This window comes from Hippoglossus stenolepis, chromosome 10 (genome assembly GCF_022539355.2).
Source record: "Hippoglossus stenolepis isolate QCI-W04-F060 chromosome 10, HSTE1.2, whole genome shotgun sequence".
NCBI classification, from domain to species: domain Eukaryota; kingdom Metazoa; phylum Chordata; class Actinopteri; order Pleuronectiformes; family Pleuronectidae; genus Hippoglossus; species Hippoglossus stenolepis.
The window spans coordinates 12,578,851-12,598,753 of record NC_061492.1 but is presented as its reverse complement, the minus strand read 5'-3'; the positions used below and the strand labels follow the sequence as shown (position 1 = coordinate 12,598,753).

Genomic DNA, 19,903 nt, shown 5'->3' with positions numbered 1-19,903 from the left:
AATGTGCACGAAGGTTTTTTTTTCCTTCACCTGTTTGTCTGAAATGTTTGTGTAGCTCGGAGCTGACGCCGCGCAGCCTTCGGTCTCCAGACCAGCATGTGTGTGAGAGCGTGTGTGTGTGTGTCCATACAGCTGGGTGTGGGTTTGTTTGTCTAGGCCTCACCTGATCCTGATGTCCGTCGCTCCCTCTCCTTGTGCGCCTGCATCTGATGTTGCTCCATCATCCTGTGAAACACAGGGATGTCTGTGTTGTTAAAGTCATTCAAATGTTTTAAAATGAAGAAGAGGTTTCATAGGGATTACAGTGCTGCAGAAGAAAACAGCAGCAAAGAGGATCATGATGCTTTAGTTTTGTGTCGCCAGTCTCATCCTCATCCTGGAACAATTATGGCTAAAATATGATATTGAGAAGTGTATTTTGAATTGTATTTGATTTCTGGAAATCATCTTGTGACCCTCCTATGTCTCACGACCCCCTAGGGATCCTGACCCCTAGTTTGGGAACCTGCTCTAAACCTGCTCTAAATTTTGTTATTGTTGTTTCATAAAAAAACAATACAAAACTATCAATGAACTGATTAAACTAAGACGTAGTGTGTGTGTGTGTGTGTGTGTGTGTGTGTGTGTGTGTGTGTGTGTGTGTGTGTGTGTGGAGCATAAACCTGGTATAGTTAGTCCACCTATTTACTTCAACTGGGTTTCCCTAACCTGTTTCCAGTAAAACACTTCATACTTTTGTCTTTATCCACATTTGTGATTTTCATATTTTTTATGTTTTTCTTCATCTCTGCTCTTGTCTTCAGCAGAGCAGGTTGAGGAAACTCGTACCTCCTCTGTGCCTCACTCTCCTCTGAGGACGGCCCATTTTGGCGCTGGACGACTGGACCTGGAAGAGACAAGGGAAGAGAAAAAAGATCTAAATTTATATCAATCAACAGTTTCCTTACAGTCTAAAGAGGCAAAAATGAACTTTCCCTTTAGCACAGAGCACAAGCTTTTACAACATATGATTTCGAGGGCATTTTTGTCCGTATTGTCAGGACATCGTAAACGTGAAAAAGGGAGAGAGAGAGAGAGAGAGAGGAAGACCTGCAGCAAAGGGAAAGGTCAGAACTGAACTTTTTTCCTCTTCTTCATCCTCTGCTTTTCCTGTCTGGCCTTGCTCTTTTACATCTTGTTTGCATTGTCGCATTTTACTCCCCCCCCCCTCCTCTTTCTGGTCTTTCTTTATCTTCTGGACACTAATCTGCTTCTCTCCCTCTATCATCTCTGTCCCTTTGCTTCCCTTATTCTTTTCTCCCTCTTCTTACATCATCCTCCTTAGGGTTATTTTTATACTTATACTAATACCTGATGACCAACGTGTCAGCTTATCCTCGGTTTAATACTTCAAATTTCCTCCCTCGTGTATCTTTGTGTACAATATGCTACTTTTGTTGTTACATGCTGCAGCAGCTTTGTTGTTTCACATTGCTGCTTCTTTCTAATAGGTATTATCATCTCTGTAATTGTACCACACTGTTGAAACATATGTTTTGTGCTTAAATGTAAAGGATTTAGTTTTTGTGCTTGTGCATTTTCATATGGGCACAAATCCAAGAATCATCTTATATAAAACAGTGGCATCAGTCATAACGCAGCAGCAGGCGTCATGTGAGGTATTGTGACTTTGCCCCAGAGAGCCAACAATCTGTTTATAATGTAACTAGCTCAGCCACAGGAATCTCAACTGTAAACCACAGCAGGAAAAGGATCTCAAAGAGAGGGAGAGAGGAAAAGGATCTCAAAGAGAGGGAGAGAGGGAGAGAGAGAGAGGAGGGAGAGAGAGAGAGAGAGAGAGAGAGAGAGAGAGAGAGAGAGAGAGAGAGAGAGAGAGAGAGAAACAGAAAAACGCTGCACAGGAAAAGATCACGGCTCCTAAAACAGAACAAAACAGATCCCACACAGATTCTAAAGAAATCCATGAAGAGACATAAAATCCTTTCAATAAAAGATGAATCATCAGTGTTTGAGTCACTGTGTCAACACGGTTTCATGGTGCTACCTCAACACGATAACAGCCTCTGCTGAATGTTAAATAATCAACATCAGCCACATGACCTTCTTAGTTTAGCACTTTGCTTGTTGACCAACTACAGACAGTCTTCAGCCGCCTCCTCACCCGAACCCTGGGGTGAGTTTTTAGAGTCTCATTCTGGGGCATCTATTAACAGGGCTGCGTCAGGGGGAGGGCACTTATCACATATCACCAGAATACCAGTCATTTAACTGTGTCATCAAGTACAACCATGGGTGATATTTCCGTTGGCTGTGACGGGGGCGTGGATGGGGGTGTCGGGCGGGGCGATGGGGGCAGTCAACACGGAGGAAGAGCTGCAGTTTGAAAAGCAAAGCACGGATCACAAAGACGACTGAAAGAGAAGATTTTAACTATGTTGAATAGATTTTTTTCTTTCTCTTTAATATGTTATCAAACTTCAGTCCTTTCTGCAGCTTTCATTTAGGTTAATGCTGTTAAAAGTGCTTTATAAATGATAATAATAAAACAATTCAACTGATAAAAGTGAAGAAAATGATGTAATTTAGTTTCTCTACATTGTTTTTTCTAATGTTATTTTTTTTCTGTCTGTACATGAAGACAGATCAAACTTGGGTTCCTCCTCCTGTAATATATTTATTTTTCTCTTGTGTTAGGCTTAATCTTTTATTTCCTCTGACATTCTAGTCTGTCCATAAAGCCAACTTGACCTATGCACCAAACCGTTGAGATCATCATCTGTCATCAGGCAGTGAGTGACGGAGGTTGCAAAATGCAGGCTTCACTTGCTGATGATGACAGACTTGCACGCTGCCCTGGCTTTGACCCGGTTGCTGGATTTCTTTTGTTGTGCTGCAGAGTAAAAGAAGCGATGCCTTGAAGACGTCCTTTTCCTCCTCGCTCCCTGACACCCCCCTGAACTCTGCTCGTTAGCTCGTGGTAATTATGTGCTCTGCTGGCGAAGCTGCACACTAAATTTAGCAAATATTCAGAGGGTTAAAAACACAGAAAGCTCTCTCTGCAAAAAGAGACAAGACTGAAGTGATGTATTTTTTTGCTTTGATTGGGGTCTTATAATATTTAAGATCTATGTCAAGTACGACAGATATGAAGGAATATCAGAGTCCCTAATTTGAAAGTAAGGTGAAGTAGCCTAGTAGAGAAACACCATGTTATCTCTCAAACTACAGAGACAGTAGGTATCCATAGTCTTTCCCACAGCCACAGTGTACTGAGATCAATTCTGACGGGGACGTTTGTAGTTTTATTACAGCTTTTATCTGTGTCGCTGAGAAAGAACTACAACACATGGAGACGAGAGCTGAAATGAACGATTATTTTCATTATCGATTAATCTGTTGATTATCATATAATGTCAGAAAATGGTAAAACCTGTCGATCTGTGTTTCAAAAACCCGGAGATGGCCTCTTCAAATGTCTTGTTTAGTCCACAAACCAAATATATTCACTTTATTGTCATTAGAGGAGCAAAGAAACCAGGAAATATTCACATCTGAAGACCTTAAATCAGAGAATCCTTCATTTTTTTTTTTTCATTAAAAAACACTTGAGACCAACCTGAACGTGTTTAAGACCTAGTCTGTAACATTTAATGCATTCAAGCATTTTAAGGCGTAACATTCAGATTGTTGAATTTAAGACTGAAGACTTTTTTTAGACCCTGCAGAGATCCTGCTAAATAAGTATCTGCAGATCTAAAAAAAGTTTTTAGATCACTGTGAATAAGATGCTAAGAGGGAGTTGATATGAGAATGTGTCTGACACTGCAGGCTTTGTAATGACAGGTCCACTGTTCAACATAAGCACAACACTGTTCCTTACATTTTGTTGCAGAGACTCAGAGACTGAATATAGGAATATAAATCTACAGATGCAGTGAAAACATCAGATGCTTCATGCACCTGCTGACTCTGCTCCAGACTTCAGGGATTCAGTGTTCAAACATAACCCGAGGCTTTTTATTAACACGTCACAAACCATCTGCAGACGTTAATGAGGCTCATGTGAAGGAGACAAATATCACCCCGTGTCGCAGTGCTGCTGTGCTTAATGTGTATATATATATAAATGTGTGTGTGTGTGTGTGTGTATCTACTGCTAACATGGTGACTAGAGGTGCTCTGCTGTTGCCAGGGGGAAGGTCAGAGAAGAACAGGAAGCTCAGGGGACGATAAGACCTGATCAGACTTGTAAGTATTTTATCTCAGGAGACCACTGTGCATATGTGAGCCGTCTTAATGAAATCAAGGAAAAATCAATTATCCCTCACTGTTGTACTCCAGGAACATTCTTTCAGTAGATGATAAAACCACACAGAAACAGACAGATTTTACTTTTTTTTTTAAGCATCCATAGCCTTCCCTCAATTTTATTCTGATTTGCACTCTTCTGAATGATCTCCTCACATTTTCTGAGTTTTTCCAAAATCAGTGGTGAGGGTTTCCAGTTTATTCCACATGGACTGCCAAAAATCCTTAGAAAAAGAACAAAACCCCCATCTTTTTCAGTTTTCAATACTAATTCTCTCTGTCAATAAACTTTTTACAGGCCAATGTGAGTTTTAAAAGTATAAGTTATGAAATTAATGTCTTCCTCAACAGCCTCATTTTTCTTTTTTAAATGTGTAGACAAGTATATGTCGAAAATAAATAGTGAAGAGACACACATCAAAACTTCCCAGAGCACAAGGTGTCTTCTTACATCTCATTTCTTGAGTCCAAAACGTGAATTGATGGCAAAGAAAAGCATCAAATCCTTTGCTCGGAAAGTAAAACAATTATTCAATGACCAAAATAGTTCTAGATTATTGTTCTGTTAATTTAACTTAACTAATTTCACCTCTGTAATGTTTACAATGTCGTTTCAAGACATTACTGACATGCAGGTCTATATCACAGCTCATCAGCACCATAAGAAACAATCATCTACACAATATGTCTCTTTTTCATTGTGAAGAAATAGTTGAAGCTCAACTTCCCTCTGTTCGCCGAGCAGCTTGTTACCACTGCGAATGTGCATGACATCTTCCCTCTACAGCACAACACTTACTGAGGGTGATGATGGCTGAAGAAACCCGCCTGAGGACACCAGGTGAAATCTCTGGAGTCAACATAGTGAGAGACTCTCCCTTAAGTATCCAACGTACCAGTGATGTTTCCAAAAGTCCTATTTACTATTAGTACTGTCAAGAACTGGAGAATAATCAAGACGTCAACGAGAAACCTTTCCTCACACAGACACACTTTTCCCCTGCAGGACCAGGCCCATCATGCTGCCATGTGAGCGCAGTGAGCCACGACATCAAGGCTCCTTATGGGATATTTTAGCCAAGAGTCACAAGGATGGGATGGGATGACACCTCAGTTAAATACACAACTTATAAGTGGCTCGTAACCAGAGCTGCTCAGAAGCTATTAAATAAACTCTTAGAGTATTTGTGACTTCAACTTCTAATACAGCTCAGGTCTGATCATGTAGAAAGCACATAAAAAAACACAAATCTGCTGAGTTGACTACATCTATAATAAGGCTGCTTCCATGCTTTAGACAGTTCTTATGTTTTACTTTGAAAAGCTATGGTCAGTAATGCAACAGTGAAGCTGTAGATGGGGAAAACACGAGATGCAAACCAACGACCTTGATGCCCCCTCTCGCTCCCCTCATTTCCTTTCTGTCTCCATCAGCTGTTGACTGGAGGTGAACATATGAAAACAAATCTTTAAATGAGGATAAAAGAACAACTTTCCACTTAGCAACCAGCCACAATAACTGTTTGGATTCTAGAGTGCATCTGCAATACGTGTTATGAACCAGCAGAGGGCAGTACAGCTTTGTTCAGTCCTATGAAACATAGGCTTTGAACATTGCAGCTACATGTGGACATATAATCAACAGTTTAGATTATTGTGTGTTGCTTGAATGTCGTCTTGTCAATCATCTTCATGCTACTGTTGTCTATAAAACGTTTTTCATTGTGTTTAAAAAAATAGAGAAGAGTGAAGAACTATTCAGAGTTTCGACATAGTCAAACTGTGTTAAAACATTGTTTTGTTATTAAAAATAGATTTGTATTGCTCACAGATTAGAGGCAGAATTTGATGTGAAATCCATCTGACATTCCACACACAAACATCACAGAGTCTGCCCCCCCCCACCATTTCTCCATGGAGATAAAACATGACCCACTGAAACATTCAGAGAATGTCTTAGAACAACCTCATGGCCCGACAGAGAGTCCAACACAAACCAGGGTATTAGCGCCTCATGGAAAATATTGATCATGAAAGGAATTTTTTATGAATGGATTAAATAATGGTTAGAGGTGGGAATTCGAATTATGTAAGATGAATTTATTCTATATATACGTCATGAATCCTTACCTCCGCCGTCAGGTGAGCTGAGGACATTGAGGGCGAACAGCATGGCGTTGGAGAAGGTGGTGGCCTCCTCCTTACTGGCAAAGTTCAGCCCATAGACCTGGCGAGCGTCACGCCACTGATGGAAGGTCGGAGTGGCCTGATTGTACTTCAGGCCCTTCACTATGGAGTAGTTGATCACCACCTTTAATGCAAGAGAGCAAAAGATGCTGTGAAGTCAAAGAAGACATGTCTAGTATTAACAAGTATTAACAAGATTTCTCTCAATGTTCATCATCAGCTGGTGTCGAAGGAGCAGAAGGAGATTCACAATTTAACAGCTGTTTGGAGATTTGACCACAGTGTCCATCTGCCTCACTGATGGTTTTATAACCTCAACAGAACCAGTGTTGTGAAGGACGAGGATAAAAAGTACAAACTCACGCTACAATCATTCTATGATTTTCTTTAAATAAATGCAAGATCTTTTTCAGTTGTCTCAGTCATGAAAGATGAGCATCTATTTTGGAGGAAGGGTTGACTCTTTTACTGAGGGATCATAATTAAATCTAAAATTCCTCCATTACATTGGAGAAAGAAACAAACATCTGCACTGACAAAAAAGGCCATTGAATTATAATATGACCTCACATCATGCTGTATTTTAAATCAGGGCACGGTTGTTCATTTTACTCAGCTGTAAAAACTCTCACTCTTTTTTATGCTATAGCAGCTATAGCTGCATTCAGCACAGTGGTCGTCGCACAGCAAGAAGGTTCTTGGTTCAAATCCCGGTTTCGGCCGAGCCCCCACAGTCTTAAGACATGATATTAGGGGTTAGGTTAATATGTAAATTGACCGAAGGTGTGAAAAGTTGTTTGTCCAAGAAGAAGCCCAACTTCCAAGTCGTTCTCATGACTGGGAATTATTTCTTGAATCTTTCTGACTTAGGTTGTGAATGAATACAAAACAAATATGAACGCCTTTTGTGGTGAAACATTACAAATGAGTATCTGAGGAAGGAGTGTGGAGATTATATGAGAATGAACTAAACAATAACCAGAGTTAGTAATATTGATCCTTTTCGTTCCGTCTCTCACCTGCTGGTCCTGCAGTTTGACGCCCACCACTCGGAAGGTGTTGTTGGCAGTGTTGTGGTAGATGTTGATGCGACTGAAGCCCTGCTGCCCGGGCTTAATGGGCACCCACTTCTTACTGGCATCATCGTAGACCATGACCGAGGCCCGCGCCTGGCAGATACTCTGTTCACTGGAGGCAGAAAGAGGGACAAAGAAAGAATGTGTTAACATCATTCTGCTGGATGTGGAGGTATCGAGAGCCAGTCGATGTTATATACAGTTTCTTTAATCCGGCATAAATGGGAATGAGTGGTTTGTTACAAAGGTTTTCACAAGAATATTGATAATTCTATCATCATTCAACAACATTTCATGTGTCCTTGCCAAAGAAGATGTTAAAAGGTAGTCATTCTATTTTTATACCAGGTGCTGGATAATAGATTCAGTGAAGGAAAAAATCATTCAAAGCTCCTACAACTTCATTAAGACTGATAAAAGGAAACACGTCGACCTTACCCTTTGCCACTGAGGCCCAGATTTCAAAGCCCAGTGATTTTACAAAGAATAATGAAAGAAGTCCTTCACGAGAAGCTAAGTTAAGAGATAAAAGCGAACGGAAGAGAAAATAACTGGAAAGTGGGTGTGATTGGGCGGCTCTTTTAATGGTTGAGAATATTGGATTATAGAGATGCTTCACTGCACTCTCTTACCCCTAAAATGTGATCAATGGATTAAAACCAATAAAACAGAGTTAGGGTGTAATTATCTGGTGAGCTGAGGGAAGCCACACCTTTCTGCAGATAGCAGATGACCACTGCAACATAAACACGCATACTGCCGGAATGCAGCAGCCTGTGCATACTGACGAGAGCACGTGTTGCCATTTTTAAAAGCTATAAACGGAACGTCAACCTAAAGCTCAACCCTGGTAAATCCAGCCTTTACTGTGGTGCGGTGGCATCATTATATAGCACATGTACACACGTGTACAGGAGGGTGTGCACGATGTGTCGGGTAATGATAAAGTGTGTTAAAAACGCAAAAGTGTTTGATCAGCAAACCAGCTGCAGACGCATTGGGTAAAAAAGTCACATAACACACATAACACATAACACACACACACACACACACACACACACACACACACACACACACACACACACACACACACACACACACACACACACACACACACACACACACACACACACACACACACACACACACACACACAGCAGCTTCCGCAGCAAATGAACCAATAAAAAGGACGCGCTTGGCAACGGACTCATGTGGCTTTATCACATCACAAATCACATCACAAAATGACCACCGACAGGATAACACAGCTCGAGCCATATGTGCCGTGTGTGAGACTACAGCTATGACCTCAGCACCACGTGTGCCCGGAGGTGTTAAAGCCAAGAGGTGACATGGACACGCAGAGGTGAAGTTAAACTGCGGAACCTGTGAAGTGTCTAAATGCTTCTCTGGTTTTCACCTCCGACACCTCGGGGAGCCACTCTCAGACGCACATTAGCAGGCTGCTGGCGTGAAGGCCAAGGAAAGCAAAGCGAGGGGCTTTGTTAATGTGCTTAGTGACTCTCAATACACTATAGTGCTGCAATATCTGCAGCCCAACTTTAAAGCTGCTTTTCAGACATAACCTGTATATGCAGAATGCAACAAGAGGTTGTTCAGGTCCGACACGTTCACAACAACAGAAGAATGTCCGGAGCTTTCAGACGAGGGGGGGCGCCCGAGTAGAGTATGAAGGAGGCGGGACATGACGTATAAATTCTGCTGCAGATATCACATGTTATTGTTTGCAGCACATCGTCCCTTATCCAATTTTGTTTTCTTTCCAAGTTGACATCTTCATCTGCGTCTTCTTCGTGTCTGACAGCTCATGACATTTTCCTGCTGTACTCTTACATGGTCTCACTCAGACATTTTACCAGGGGGCTGACAGGAAAAGTTCATGATGTCCAGAGCAACTGACTCACACATTTGTGTTGTCACATACAGGAAAATGTAAGGACTTGACAAAGTTAAATAGGGCTGCAACTTAAAATTGTAAGTTTTAACTTCAACTTTTATTCCCTACTGGTTATTTTCTTGATTAACAATGAAATAACTATTAAATGCCACAAAGTAGTCAGGTCCAGATGTACAGAAATTCATCAGTGACTCCAATTATTGTTGCAGCTTTAGCTTAAGTTTATACTTCCTGTTACAGTTTCATCAGTATTTGACACATCTTCAGTAAGTTATCAAGTGCAAAAGATTGTTCCTTCGAGTCATATTTTAAATCCACGATTACAAACAAACTTTACAAAACAATAATATTTGAGTCTTTGCAATGATGAACTGGAGATTCGTCAGCACCCTTTAAAGACGTTACCCAGAGGAAACCCTTTATAACACAGAACACACGCTGTGCTTACGGAGTATGAATGACTGAATTGTTCTATCGTCTTGACTACTGGGCCTGAAATTAATGAAATTATACAATGATGTTTTGTACTCATAGTTATTTACTACATTAAAAACAAAAATGAAATAATATTAATAAAAATGGCGAAAGCAGATATGTAAATTAATTGACACATGATCTTGTCTCTCGTGGCTGCGACTTGTTTCCAAGGCCCTGAGGACGCCGGTAACATTAAAATGCCAACACGTGACCACCCCCTCCTCCGACAACCTTTCCTCCGTCGCGCTGCTCTGCAGGAGGAAGATGACATGACACCTGAGAGACCCCCCACCCACCGGACTGTACCACCACATGGTTTGGTCTCATCCGGTTTCCTCTCACTTCCCTGCTCTCATCTGCTCTCCGGTTCCCCTGCGGTCGTCTGAACAGCCTCAAATAACTCAGCAGTGATGAGACAGCAGCTTCACATCCACCCTGCATCTCCATCTTCTACAATTAATGGATTTTTAATAGAAGAGATGCAGACTGGGGCTGATGTTAGTTTCTAAGTGCATTCTGGATGGATTTTCTGAAAATATTATTTATAAGTAAAGTTTTCAATCTGACATAATAACCAGATATCAACATGGTTTTATTTCTAGGTGAAATCTTTCATCTGAAAATCATTTCATCGTTGGAATCTCTCGACAGCTGTTGACAGATGTCTAATTCCACATAACAATGTTTGAAAGTCTCAATATAAACTGCACAGCACATCTCTTCAAAGCTTTCTCGACAGATGGATTTCAGAAACAACGCCCACCATTACAGCCACCCTCCCTCTGTCAAATACCCATCACTCCTCGCTGCACAACTGTTGTTGAGTTAACCAGCAGCAACATACATGAAGTTATCAAAACACAAATGAATGACAATGCTTCTGATTTATAGTTAAACCACAGAATCAAAAGAGATTAATTTCCTCCAGTGAGGAGCTAATGTTTTCGTCTCGGTTTGATTGTCTGTCTGTTAGTGGGATTACAGGAAAAGGAAAGAACGTATTGGCGCAGGTCCGGATGGAGGATTTGTTTTCACTGTCTTTACAGATTTTCATCGATTTCTCACAGAATAATTCATGGATCTTGATGAAATAAATGAGGCATGTTAAGTGGATTGGGTTAGTATGCAACCCTAATGTGGTTGCATACAGGCATGTGTGGCCTTGATGGAGGTTTGAGTTCTCTGAGTGACATTCTTGTTTGATTTAGTCTCAGGCTTGGATGGTAAAACCAAGACAAAAGCAAGATGCTGGTTGCATAATAAATATCCTCCATCCACAGACCAACAGGAAGTTCCAAATCAAACAGGAAACACATTTGTCATTAACACAAACAGATGCGAATGTGAAGTTCCTCAAATACATTTAAAAATAGCACAGGATCCAAATCCATCAACTCACTACAAACAAAATATAAAACCCTGTTTGACACGGACGCAAACATTCAAACTTAACCTCACACAACTGTCATCATCTTCTAAATCCAGAAAATCTCTCTCTGTCTGTGTTTCGCATATCCTGAGAACTGTTCATCTTATCGACTCAACTCTTGAACACTCAAATGTGCAGTGTTGAATTTGGTGAGATTTGGAAATGTGATACGTTCAATATTAATAAACTTTACATAAACAAGCTCTGTAGCAGCGACGGACTCACAAGTGACTTTGTGGATCATTACAACAGCGTGCTTACAACAACAGCAACTGATTCTCCAGTTCGAGGTTCTGTGTATTAGGTTGAGCTTCACTGAACTTTGAATAATCAGGTGAACAGATCTTTGTGCGGCAGCGATGGCGCAGCTTCAGAGTCCAGCAGCCTTTTCCTAGCAGGCATGTTAAGATGGGGCATTGCAATAGTCTCACTGATATATTTCAAGGTTAAGAAAAACAAAAAGCAATATTTGTCCTTCTCAGTGGGAAGTAATCGTGAATGTCATCACTGATAAACCAGGAAGGACGACACAGCAGACTGAAAACTTCACTGCCTCCATATTTGAGGTGAAGCTCCTATGGGATAACGACAGACATCATGTTTCTTACATCTCTGCAAAAGTTAGACGGACACCTCTCTGCACTTCAGAGACCCGACAGACCACCAGAGTCTCATTGGGAAAAGAGAGGGGGGGTTTCTGTGTCTTGCTGATGGATCCTCTTACAAAAACAGGCCCTATTTCTGGAGCAGTTTGGGTCAGGGGGATGTAGCCCCTCAAACACGATGCTGACGGTTTCACTTCCCATCAAGCGGGCAGAAATAAAGAATGTCTCGTCTGCTGGTTCTTTATATATAGTGTGTTGCTCAATCAACACATGATGATAAGTTTCTGTTATCTAGTTCCTTTGCACGAACACTGAACTTCACAGAGCCGCTCGGCTAATTTCACTACTTCTGACAGTGGGTTAAATGCCTCTGTGTATGATCCAGTTACAGACGGTGGTGGATTCTCTCTACATCACATGACTTAGGATGAGACAAGGCCCAGTCGGGCACATGACAGCTGTTTAACATCACAGCTGCTGCGACCAACTTAACAAAAAAATTAAATCCAGCTCAAATGTTTGACTCATGATGGATTTTCAGCCATAAGAATGTGTGACGGAGTAGAAGGACGAGGAGAGGCAGAGGACACGGAGTGACTGGATCCGTGATGAAGGCCGCGCAGGCATAATGTGAAAAAGGTCAGAAAGCTGACGATCGCAATCAGTGACATTAAAATAACACGATGAATCAAACTGATGTTGAGATCAGGAGGAAATGAAGGTCAGACTCAAGCAACAGTGAAGAAGATTTTACATTTTATCAGGGAAGTTAAAAGAAAGAAACAAGATATGTCGCTAGTTGGCACTTTGGCTTTTCCAACACATTATGTGTAGATATGGAATGAAAAGAGAAAAAGAAACCAGAAGATGCAAGATGATGCAGAAATTCCTCCATGTTCTGAACATTTTAGCCACTTGGGGGCAGAACAACAGTCAACACAACATTACACAATATTATTATCTCCACCAAGGAGGTAATGTTTCTTCTCCTGTCCATTGGTTTGTTAGCAGGATGACGCAAAAACTACAGAATGGATTTCCATGAAAGTTAGTGGAAGGATGGGACACGGGCCAACAAAGACCACATTCCATTTTTGCGTGGATCCGTATGCAGGATTACTTTTCTTTCAAACTGTGACATTTTTGGGGGGGGTTATTTTCTTCAGGGAATAATTTATAGACAAAAAAGTACTTATACTTAGAATACTGATGTCTGACTATGTGTGGGCAATTAGGTAAATGGCCTGCATTCACAGTATGTAGTGCTTTCCTAGAAGTAACAACCCCTCAAAGTACTTTACAGTACAGTTGACACTCTTCGATATGTAACGCTTTGTCTCTCAGTCATGCAACTCATTCACACGCTGTCGCCACAGTCGTCAGGAGCAATTTGGGATCCAGTGTCTGGCCCAGAGACACTTCTACATTCAGACAGGACGAGCTGGGATTTTGGTGCAGCTGACTGAATTTAAAAAGGGACTGTTGGGCCTTGGCGGAGGTATATGCTCTATTCACTGCCATTGTAGTGATTGTATAAAGTTGATGTGGCCAGCTGGTGAATGCTGGTCCAGTATTCCTTTCCTTCTATCTTTGTTTATATGTGACCCCCTATGAAATTAAAGTAGCCCTATGATCCCCTGTCTATATAAATAAATAGGTTATAGCGACTCTAAGTAGTTTAATAAAAGGTCCTGAATGCTCCTGTACGACCTTTAGCTGACTGATCATTTGAGCAGTTTCCCACTTTAGGTCGTTCCAGTCCTCTGAGGGTTTCAGCCTGCTGGTATTTCCCTCTTATACATTCTATATACTATCTTTAAAAATGCATTAGCAGTTCCCCACTGCCAGCTCATGAATAAGAAAAGAAATACTGTACGCTTCGCACACCACATTGACACACTAATAAGATGAACACAAATATTTTTAAAGCCTGTCTTTTTTGCCATTGGCTGACAATATATATGTGCTGGCAAAGAGAAAAGACATGTAGTCTGAGTTTAGAGTTTAAAGTCTGCTTATTTCCTGGAAAAAGGATCAACTTGACTTGATCTGGCCGCCAGCCTCCGTCTGAGCATTTCACCTTGTTTTTGCTGGACTAAGCAGATTTCTCAGCGGAGGCTCAGTAATATTCACCTCAAAACGGCAGCATGAGAAGGGTGAGGAGGAAAAAAAAGACAGAAAAGGGAGCGAGAAAGAGATGAAAATCAAGAGCAGAGAGGATATGAAGGCTCCTGCCAATCTGAGCGCTTCCTCATGTCAAATAAGCCTCATCGGCGAGTGGTGAAAAGGAGGCCACATTCCCAGGCCTTTGAATTAAGCCAAGCACTTCGCTGCACACATGGTTGGACATATGTGGCCCCCTCCCCCCCCTACACATAAATCCCATACAAGCACACTTTGAGCATCATGGCTGTGTTTTGTTCCTTCGAGGCCCGTCCATTAGCAGAAAGAAGAGACCTGATCCAGTCCACAATATACCATGTTGTACACATGAGTGTGTATTAGGAGCATCATACCATGTTTCTGTGAGAGGGTGGGAAAGTGTTTCCTTGATATACTGTGGGAGGGGGTCGGGGTGGTGGGGCGTACGAGGCGCTCTCTCTGGGCACCACCTGAGGGCAGAGCTTCTAATATCATTAGCTTTTTGTTGCAGGGGCTGTTTTATAGTGTTGGTTCAGAGAGGAGGGCGCCCGGACAGACATTAACAAACGATGAGTCATTCACGCCGCGCTCACGACAGCAGTTTAGATTTGTTGGGTCGTTATTTCTGTGAGGAAAACCAAATGTTAAAAACTCTACTAAAGGCTTAAAAGGACAAACGCAATCCAATAACAAAACACATATCGGCTACCGTGTAATGTGGGTCTAATAATGAAAAGAGACAATCTGATGAACGGAGTAGTTACCCCTGATCATGTGTTGCATATTATGGGGGCAGCAGTTGATCTGCACAGCTGGTCACAACTTCATTTATCAAATTAATCTGTTTATTTCATGCTAATTAACTTCCTTAAAAAAAGAAAGCATCCAACTAGTTTCCTGTGCAGCAGGAGAGATAATTACACAGCTTCATTCAAGCCTGTTTGGTGACTTAATCCATAAAGTCTGGACAATTGGGTCCGGACTTTACAAATGCAGCGGGATCTCCGCACGGACGCGTTCACAACAGCAACAAATCCATCGCATTATTTAGGCAAGAGGTGGAGCAGCCGGCAGAGGCAGGATGTGTCGTATTAATTCTACTGCGCAGATCACGTGATGTTTTTTAAACGCTCTTATCACCACAAACTCTCTTCACATCTTCATCTGTGTCTCACTCACAGTGAATCCAGCGGTGTCCAATTCTCCTGAATTTAGACATACTGTATACTCGGGGGGCCAGGTGCGCAGGCTCTCACTCAGACATTTGCATTCACACATGCACATCCTGTGGAGAAAATATGGAGGTCTGCAGAGTTCAGTGCATGTCTGAAAGCAGCTTTACAGTCAGAGTCAAAGAGGGATTAGAAATCAACTCAGGAGGTCTGAGGGCGTTTTTACACCTGTCTATTGGTCCAGACCGTGGTCACAAGTAATGTCATCTTCATTCTGAAGTATTTTCTGAAATATGTCTTGATTGCTGAGAGAAACCAAACTATGTCAACTTCATACAGTTAAGTCTGTAAAATAAACATGTTCTAATTGATCCATCCTGTTTGTGTTTATGCTGGACAGAAGCGGAGATGTGGACAAGACAAACAAACCACCAGACTACTGTGAAATATAAAACACAGCTCCAAATTCAAATGCACACTGTGTTGTGAGGAGCTGCGACTCTTTCCTCAGACAGGAAAGGAAATACATACTTATACACCCACACACAGAACATTACGGTACCCATGCTATGCATACACCCAAAATAACTCACTGGTATTTTTAGTGAGGGAAAAGCTAAGAACAACAGAGGCAAGCACACACACAGATTGGTTACTGTGTATGGATTCAGTTAGTTGTCTGTTATTATTATGGTGACATTGAGGATTATAGACTCCAGGGTTCACCGGGCCTTTTGGGGCGCCGCCTTTGTATAGCATGGGTGGGGGTGTATACATTAACAGTATGGATGCCTCAGTGTGTGTGTGTGTGTGTGTGTGTGTGTGTGTGTGTTTTGGGTGTGTGTGGGGGTCCGTCTGACAGAGGGACGATGTCTGTCTGACTGACTGGATTACAGACAGAGCCTGGCAGGCGGCTCATTACCTCACTGCAGTCTTAAATCTAAATTATCCAGGACTTAACTCTCGTACAAGACCTCTAATCTGCTCCACGGGGAAAGTACTATTCACAGGCACATGGAGGGAGGGAGGCCTGCGGGAACTAAAAAAAGCACACAGCAACTTTACTGCTGAGAAACTGTGTGAAGCCTGGTCATTTGTAAGTGAGCAAACAAAGCGTATTTAGCTTCTCTGAAAGAAACAGCGAGATACGCGACGGATGCCAGATTCCAAGGATTGCAGGATTGTTGCAGCATGTGATGCAACAATGCTGCCAAGAAGGAACGGGGTAATTAAATCTAATGAACAGTCAGACACAGCCTTATAGAGCTATTATCTTCAATATCCCTTTACTATCTAGATATTATATTAAAATGTTCTCAATTATGTTGGATGGTAATGTTGGTTCGTCTCTCCACCACTTTGATCCAGGCTCCACTAACAGGTCTCGGATCTATCCTGCAGCTATCCACCAGGGGGCGAACAAGATGTTTTGGCTTGGGGAGCTGTCATGTCGTCCATTTTTGTTTATGGTCAAGAAGAACCACAGAGTACTTTCTACACATGTAAACATTTCCTTGTAAAAATTAGTGGAGCCATTGACCTTTTCTCTAGCGCCACCATCTGGTAAAAATTAAATTAGCCTAAACTGTATTTTCTGATGGCAGACAAGGTAAACGTACATGCTGAACCCTTACAGGCTAGCACTGTCTTTGAGAGCACGTTGCCAGGTTAGCATTAGCATTTAGCTAAAAACACTGCTGTTCCAAGGCCTTATGAAGCTACGAGTATGTTAAACTGAGACAACAAGACACCACCAGAACTACACGAGTCCCACAGAAACCCGAGTGGAAAACTCAGACTTCCTGTGGGCACTGTGATGGATTATTAACACTTGATATCAAATGGCTTGCTTAAATAAATACTGTTAAGCTTTTATTGGCTCAGCTTGGACATTTTCTAAAGGTAAAAATACATTCTGAGGAAATACCCTTTTTTCAGATGAGAAGATTGATACCATTATTTCTTTGTGTAGGTAAATACTGTATGTAGGAGAACTCCAAGAAGTCACGGCTCCTCGTCACTTTTCTCCATGTCTCCATGTCTTTAAACTTCTAGGCTTCTAGCTTAACGTAAAAATATTGGCATCCATCCTCTCAGCAAGGAAGCAGATAAATACATTTCCCAAAATTCCACACTATTTCTTTAAATATAGCTGTTTTCTAAAATGAAAAAATATCCTATTAATTAAGCAAGGCCCCGCCTCCCCCTTGTATCAAAGTGAATGTCTCAGTGAGTGTAGTTTACGTCTTAGCCACGCGCTCTGCGGTCGCTGTGTGTTACTGTGTGCAGCCACTTAGCAGCACCTGCCAATAGTTACCATACATTTAAGAAACATCTGTAACTGGGTAAACTACAGAAAATATCCTGGGTCCCACCATAATTATTATTATATTCTAAGGCAGATTCGTGGATTGATTGAAGCACGTTGGTCGTGCACTTAAGACAAAAGCCTGACTCCTCCTCACATCTGCTTTCTGCCACAATTACTCACATGTCTGCACCAGTTCGCTGCTTTCACTGAACACAGTGTTTATGTCATTCTGGATTCATTATAGCCGTAACAACCAAAGCATTATCTTCAAGCATAGCCATTGGATCTTTATTAAAAAGGGTCATTTCTATTTAATCTACTTTTATGTTTTTTATGACTGTGGGTAGAGCGAGAGTAATTGCTTGTGCCATCAAAGTAATAAAAGGCTGATTTGGTAATTTAGAATCGACACTATTTCTTTTTCGCCATCTGTCTGACAGAAGTCATGTTTGTCCGTGTGTGCATACTCATTAAGAGGGATAGTTCACCGAAAAATGTAAATTCACTCATTATCAACTCACCATGATGCCGATGGAGGGGTGGGAGAAGTGTTTGCGTCCACAAAACACTTTAGGAGTAACGCTGTTTACCCCTGAGACTCCCACCCCTCCATCGACATAGTCGTGAGTAGATAATGAGTGAATTTACATTTTTCAGTGAACTATCCCTTTAAGATTAAACACCATAGACGCATAAAGGCTGGCATTGGTATAAGCAACACAGCTACAACTAATAAAACTGACAATGGGTGTGTTAGATATACAGTGTGTGAATAATTAAGCATGGGCGATGATCAGTGGTATTGGCGGCACAAGGCGGTGAGGGTCCCTCAAATCAAATTCTGCTTAGGCCCCATAAAGGCTAGGGCTAGCTCTGGATTTAATACAAAAGCTAAAACCAAACCTCTTACTGCATGTTAAATACAGTATTAACTGACTTCAGCTGTTTATTTATTATTCAGTCAAACGGTGCAAAAGTCTACATTTGTATATGTGCAGTACTTTCTATTGCAAATACTGAGCACAGAATAGGGTTTCATAGAAATCTTAATCAAAGCCACGATACCGAGGCTGTAACATTTTAAACTGAGCTTTAATGGCATAGAAATATTCCCATCTCCTCCATTAATGCATCAAAGAGCCACTAACAAAAGGACTATTAGACACTGCAGTGGCACACAGCTCAGTTCAGATTCTCATAATCTACACTGTGTCAAAGCCTGAGAGTCCCTGACCCATCATGTTGTGCAGATTTTGATCACAGTGTGTTTATGTAACCCCCGCCTTGCAGATGCACAAGTACAGTAATGCAGAATGGGCGGCAATCAAGCCCCAAATGGGTGGCGGTGGTGGAGCTATACTGTCGTACTGCGGTCTTAATGGTATTAATGCAAACCACATTAATGTGCTTATGTTCTTAGCTGAACGACCCGGTTGTTGTTGTGTGCAAAAAGCTCAATCTCAAGCCGTGATGTATCGGTTTGCAGCGCTGCTACTTTTAGTTCACACAAAGAACAGTGGGAATGAATGAATGACCTATATTCTGTATTCTCCTGACTGTGTAATGTGCATGGATTACAATTCACTGCAGTGCATGTGAATGTATGTATGAATGAAGTGTGAAGGCCTCTAAGCTCTATACTGGCACCAAAATAACTCACATCAATGAGAAACTAGTTCATTTCATTCTACAAACCAACATAAAATATGAGGGTCAGCCACGTATGTATTAACATATTAGACAAAATCTTTACTCTGATTCTACATGTTATAATTCTACTATTATGATTTCTTTCTACTCTTAATTCAGAGTGGAAAATTTTATATTTTTACAGTTTATACGATATTACATTGCAATCACGCTGTATTACAATATTAAATAAATGTTTAAGACAAAATGAATGAGATATTCTTATACATTTAGAAATTATACCGTGTATATACAACGCGGTACATATCTATAGAAATTTCATGCTATGTTTAAATTAAGTGTCATTTTTTTATTCATCTCAGCTATCAGCAAAGAATGCAAAAAAATATATAAATAATTATCGCAGTATAATTTACATAAATATCAATATAATGAATATTATATATATATATATATGAGAATGTATAACACATAATTGATCTTAAAGTGTTTGTCATTCTATGCTCATAAAGAGTTTAGAACCAAAACTCAGGAGCAAAAATCAGTCTCTAAACTTAAAATCAATAATAATAATAAAAATTATCGATATCAACTGTTATGAACATTATTATCTTGATTTAAAATTTTG

The 19,903-nt window shown here is 41.0% G+C and overlaps 1 protein-coding gene across 4 annotated transcripts in view; it reads right to left on the bottom strand.

Moving 5' to 3' along the window:
• evla (Enah/Vasp-like a) overlaps positions 1-19,903 on the bottom strand; it is a 38,658-nt gene that overhangs the window by 8,114 nt on the left and 10,641 nt on the right. For 3 of the 4 annotated variants that reach the window (XM_035167889.2, XM_035167888.2, XM_035167887.2), the window contains exons 2-5: positions 7,515-7,683; positions 6,439-6,619; positions 829-886; positions 164-225 (exon numbers count right to left, since the gene is read on the bottom strand). In XM_035167889.2, coding sequence (XP_035023780.2) covers positions 164-225; positions 829-886; positions 6,439-6,619; positions 7,515-7,683 — 470 coding nt within the window. Of the gene's footprint in view, positions 1-163; positions 226-828; positions 887-5,107; positions 5,538-6,438; positions 6,620-7,514; positions 7,684-19,903 lie in introns of those variants that run through there. The other variant, XM_035167890.2, reaches the window with a different exon arrangement.